This window comes from Myotis davidii, unplaced genomic scaffold (assembly GCF_000327345.1).
Source record: "Myotis davidii unplaced genomic scaffold, ASM32734v1 scaffold125, whole genome shotgun sequence".
Classification (NCBI taxonomy): domain Eukaryota; kingdom Metazoa; phylum Chordata; class Mammalia; order Chiroptera; family Vespertilionidae; genus Myotis; species Myotis davidii.
In genome coordinates this window covers 3,524,706-3,530,816 of record NW_006299390.1, presented here as the reverse complement: position 1 = coordinate 3,530,816, position 6,111 = coordinate 3,524,706, and the positions used below count along the sequence as shown (strand labels likewise).

At 37.2% G+C, this 6,111-nt stretch overlaps 1 protein-coding gene across 1 annotated transcript in view; it reads right to left on the bottom strand.

The window, feature by feature from the left end:
• Nucleotides 1-6,109, bottom strand: part of RELN (reelin) — a gene marked incomplete at its 5' end in the record, with an annotated part of 426,427 nt that extends 420,318 nt beyond the window's left edge. The window contains one exon of the mRNA XM_015571214.1: nucleotides 5,965-6,109. Within this exon, the coding sequence (XP_015426700.1) occupies nucleotides 5,965-6,109 (145 nt within the window). The remainder of the gene's footprint in view (nucleotides 1-5,964) is intronic.
• Between the last annotated feature and the right edge of the window lie 2 nt (nucleotides 6,110-6,111).

Here is a 6,111-nt window from a genome sequence, read left to right as displayed (position 1 = left end):
CCAATGTGAGATCATGTCATAGGGATTTCCTGAGAATGAAGAATAATTACACACACACACACACACACACACACACACACACACACACACACACAACACCCTGATTGTTTGAACAGTCACTATGGGATCTTCATATTTGAAAATTTAATTCCAATTGCTGAAAATGTGTTTTTAACACTTCTTTGCCTAAAGTTTATTAGATTAAAATGATATACTTTTGTTATTTTATAATGACTCTAAAGTTGCGGGGGGGTAATCACTCAATAGTTTCTTGAAACCAAAATATTTAGATAAATGTATTTCCTATTTTATATGTTATGTCATCACGCAGACACAGCCTAAACCACTTCTCTGTTCCTAGTGAACCTCCCCATCCAAACAAATGCCCTGCCTTTCTCTCTTCCTGACAGAGTCTCTCCCTTAGAGACAACTACTTTTTTTTATTTGTTTGGCATAAAGAATTTTAAATTTAAAAACTTAAAAAATTTAAACTTCACAGTTTTGTGTGAAAATACATACAACATGTTTAAATGCCAGTGTTCAAAAAGTAATAGTCACTCAATTTATGTTTTTTCAAATATAAATGAACTGAAATAAAGGGATCAGTGCATCGGCAGCTATCTGTAAAGATTAAAGACATAAAAAGTAAGTGTCAAAGTAGCATTTGAAATCATAGAACAATAGGCAACATATTCTATGTAACCTAATAATGCAAGGTTTCCAGATCATTCTATAAACTTGACCAGTTCTAAAGAGGAAAAAAAAAGACATTTCCTTTTGAATAGACTAATTTATTTTTAAAAATTGGAAGTCAACAGTATTGACTTCAAAATTTTTTTTTTTAATCCTCATGGAAGGATTTTTTTTCCATTGATTTATTTTAGAGAGAGTGGAAGGCAGGAGGAGGAGAGAGAGAGAGAAACATCGACGTGATAGAGCGCATCAATTAATTGTCTTCCACTGACTGGGGCCAGGTATCAGAACCTGAAATCAAGATACATGCCCTTGACCAGGAATCCAACCCTTGACCTTCTGGCTGCAGACCAATGCTCTAACCACTGAGCAATCTGGCCAGGGCTACTTTAAAATCTAATTAAAATAGCTATCACCTACTCTTTAAAGACAAAAAAAATTTTTAACAAGACAGTTCTGTAAAAATTATACTTAACAGGATTAAATGATACAACTTTCTTTTTAATCTTTAACATTTTTTAATGAAAATTTTAGAAGTTTAAAATAAAGATTCATAAAATCAGAGGGAAATATCCTAATTAAATAGTTTCTTGTAATGTAGTGTGGTGAGTGAAGTAAGAATATCTGCATAAATAAGTTATTTTCAATAATTCTAAAGACCTGTTTTGTGTGTGTGTTTTTATTAATGACTGAAATTGAAACGCACAGGAAATATAAATTAAAGCAACATTTATGACTTAAGAAACTTCAGCAAAATGTGTTTGAAATAAATTGTAGAAAGTGAGATGAAATACATGACAAGTAAAGCAAAATGCTTTAAACGCTCAATTTTCTTAGTCATTCACAAGAAGGACACAGCTGCAGTTCACTTATAAATTGTATTTGACAAATGATCCTGAGAGTTTAAATATACTGATTCTGGCATCTGAGACATAAAAAGGATAAAAAAAACCATACATTTGATCAACAGTAACCTTAGCAAGAGCAGATCACTTTAATTCAAATATCTAAATCAGTCTTTTGAACGGAATTTAATCTGGAGTATATTACCAAAAATTATGGTTGACACATATCATTCCTATATTGGGAAGGACATTATATTGCACTGCCTTTGAACAGTGATTTTAAAATAACAACCAGTTGATTCCAGAACATACATATGTATAATAGTAATGCTGACAATTGTTACAACAAAGTACCCTATATATTTTATCCTGATTATTTCTTTTTTTCAGGTAAATGTCCTGTTTTAGCAGTAGGAATTTATTTTCCCACCCACCTCACAATATGATTAAATAAATAATGGAATGGAAATGTAGCATGAAAGAATTATTGCTAGGGATTTAAAAAATACAAAAAAAATCCCCTTTTAAAAGCATCATGCCATATCACCAATTCATTTCTGCTTAAGGCAGAATTTTTTTCCTCAAATCAATATTTTAGAGCATATTTTGTGCTGTAATTGAACATTTTCCCCATCTTATGCCATTATAGTAACAGAGATTCTAGCCTCCTGAAATTTATATAATGTCACCTCAATTTAAAAATTAATTTATTCTTTTAAAAATTCAGACAAATTGTCTCAAGCACTTTGGGCAGACTCATATACCTATGCGTGCCTTTCATAGAAGTTTTTTTCTAAGGTCTGACCTCTCCTTCTGATGGTCACTGAGTAAAGCCAATCTTGTGAGTAGATGGGTCCTTACTAACATGATTTCGGTGGTATATAGTCTTTCTACCCCAAAATGATGCCAAAATTCCTTCAAACAAAAAGGGAAAAAAAAAGGCTTTCCACTGTTGTGATTGAGATTGTGGGAGAATTTAATATTGACCAATACTGACATATTCACTATAAATTAAATGGGGGGAGGGGCTGCCAACAACAACAACAACAAAGGCTGGGGAGTGTTGCGTCAATGGTGGGGGGAAAAAAGGAGACATATCTACTACTATCTGTAATACTTTAAACATAAAATAAAATAAAATAAAATAGGTATCTAGATGCGTGACCTGTGGGGGTGAGAAAGAGGGATTATCACGGGAAAGGAAAGGTGCAGGCATCAACCTTGCTTCACAAGGTGGCCCTGATCCCTAGGAGAAGGGGCAGTGAATCACCAGGTATCACTAGGAAATAGAATGGCTACCTGACTGGACCATCCAGATTTCCACTTCCTATTTCCCATCATCTGCAACTTTGTACCAAAAAAATAAAAAATAAAAAATACAGGTTTGGGCCTGGAAACCATGATGTGGAAAATGACAATATTTTTGGATTTGTGCAAAAAAAGGAAATTCTACAAAAAAAAAAAAATTCTGACCCTGAGACCTTTCTTTTTTTATTCAACAGGATGTTATATGAGACCTCTCTTTGTTGAGCTTCTGGGCTGTGGTGGTGTGGTGGACTCATTTAAAGTCACCACAGTTCACTGTGACTAACAGAGTTTAAAAGACATAGGAAGATGACAACAGGGGTACCAAATGGCACCCCCTTTATTAAGAGACGAGAACTAGTAGAATTAACCATGCACTGTTTACAGAGCTGCCAAAACTGCAAAAAGGTGGATATACTACTGAACGTTGGAAATATGTAACAATTCTGTGAGACACACAAGCTTCAAATTCTTCAGTATTATATTCTTGGTTCTGTTTTTTTCTCCAAAATTGATTTTCAATATAAATCTCTAATAAGTGTGACACATACAGAGAGCCATAATTTTGAACCACTCTTATACCAGACTGACATGTGCCTGTCCATCTCACATTCCAAGCTCTGTCACACAGCACAAGGGTCAGAAGGCAGCTGGCATAGTCTCATTTACAGTAATGTTCTGGGAAAGGTGCTGTTCTACATACCACCTCTCTCTATCTCAATGCATTCATTTAAGCAAAAAAGAGACAGACAACCATCAGCTGCATCCAAACATGATTCCTTCAAATGCTGAGTTCAATGTTAATCGTAGGTAAGAATGGTGTTTTTTTTCTGATAGACTGCTATGTTTTAAAGATTTGGAAGGTTAGAAATAAAGTCTGAAACTAATGTTTTACTGATGTCTCAGCTTTAAAATTTTTTGGTCGAATGACCTATTTTATTCTCATATAAAAGGAGTCAACCACAAAGTATATTAGGTAAAGTTTTCAGCAGCTCAATTATTAAAAGATACTATATAATTAATTTTTAATATTAATTTTTAAAAGTCTAAGAGAAAAAGAGACGCATGTGAGCACTGTTTCATTTTTAAACATTTCTTCTACCTGTAGAACATTTTATAGGGGAAAACTCTTTCTGAAGGTCTATAGTTACAGCCAGTTTCAATATATATAAATGTTGATAGAAGAGGTAACAGAAATTTCATATCTGACATTAACTATTGTCAAACCTTATCATAATTTGATCTTCTTAGCCTTCCATAATAAAATTTCTCTGCCTTTTCTGGTAGTGGAAAAGAGGTATACATCAAGACTTTCCCCCCAATGTCCAACTTGAAGTATTACACTCTATTCTTACTTTATATCATCCATTCCTTTTCAGATTTAGGGATGTGATTATTTTTAGTCTTAGGGTGACTTATATTTCCTAGATTTATCGCAAAAGCAGATGCTATATCATATTTTGGAATTTTTAAGTTTTCTATGCTGACACCTTTAAAAGGATGTGGAAAACGGGCTTTGTAGTATCACCTGGTCTTCCATCACGATCTGACAATCATACCTTTTAGCTCAGCCTTGTCTCACTTACTTGCCACTCTCACTTACAGCTACTAATAGGCAAGCACCCTTCCTAAGGGCTACCCAGAGTGACTGGCTCAGTCTTTGGGTTGGATCGGCGTTGCCATATTGGCTGGGCTTTCCACTTACAGACCCCAGAAAAACACCAGAATGCTCTTGGGAAGAGGATGTGGTAAGCCCTTTGATTCAAGGAGAGACTAGTTATAGAAAATTAATTTTCCAAAGTCTAAAATTCCACCCAATTAAACTGCTTTACAGACAAGGCTGCCACCATGCCACAGGAAAGTTGTAAAAGCACTCATTTAAATCTCTAGAAAGCATTTATTTAGGCTTAACATTTTAAAGTAGACATAAAGGTGTATATTTTTCAATTGAAAACTTAAGGATTCTTCATTTTTATATGCATGGTTATCTGAAATGCCAGCTGGTCCATGGATTATCTCCTGCTATGTAAATAATTGTTAGCCTACAAGAGATCAAAACTATGAGATTACTAGACAATAGTTTCTATTTGGTTAGGTTTAAGAATTTTTTGCTTTGGAATTCTTATTAAATAATGCCTGTCGTGGCTTGAAAGTTCCATGGAAGTGAAATATTAAGAATTTCCCGCAGAAATACAGAAAAAATAGACAATACCTTTTTATTTTCCCACAAACTGGGTTTACTAGTCTAAAATATTAAAAATACATGCACCACATAAAACTGTATTTGTTGGAGGTAAATTTTACTTCTTCAATAATATTTAATTTTGCTGAAGGACTCTATAATGATCCTTTTTTATAAGGTACTTTTAAATTATAAGGGCCTCCCAGCCCCTACCTGGAGATTAAAGCTGCACAAATAGAAGACAACGTCATTAATAAACATCACAGAGATCACTCTAAGAATAAACAGCGCGTTTAAAGTAACGGAGGAATGAGGAAAAGCATCATTACTGACATTTTAACACTTTTAAAAGAAGAGAGAGCTGGGGGCAGCCGCCACCCTTCAGGGGGGCAGCTGGATAGTGAATAAAATAGAGGGACCCCTGGCCGGTGAGCAGCGGGAACTTTGCCGCGGGCTGGCGACCGCGCGGGGCGGCCGAAGACCGGGGCGCGTCAATCTGCCACCAGACCATCCGGCAAGCCCAGTGCCAGCCCAGCGTCAGCCGCGGACCCTTCAGGGGGGAACCGGGAGCAAGACAAAGGTCTGGAGCCCAAGCACTGGGGTTAAGGAAACAAGGTGCGCGGGTTCATTCAAAGTGTCAGCTGCATGAACTAGGAGTGAGGGGGGCAAGACCCGACCCCGAGAATTCTCAGGCATCTCTTACCACTGCCTGCCCATTACGATGAGAAGGATGCGTGAGGAGAGCGTGATGGGTGTGCAGGGGGCTCAGTAAACCCCGACTCGATTCTCACTAACTTTGTTCCGTGTCCCTCCGCAGGACGCAATGTTGAGGGAAGGGTTGGTTCTCGCTTCAATGGCCCCTTGGGAAAAGGAGAGGAAAACGCTGCGCCGCGGGCGCACCGGCTCAGGTGGCGAGCGCGGAGATGCCTTGGTACCTACCATGGTATTCTTGTCCCGGTACGTAGTAGGTGGGGTTGCCCGCAATGTGCAGGGAAATGAGCACCTCGCCTTGCTCCCCATCCCCTTCCAGCTCCCCGTGGTGGGTGCACAGGAAAAAGAAGGGCGAGAAGCGGGGGTAGTAGCCCC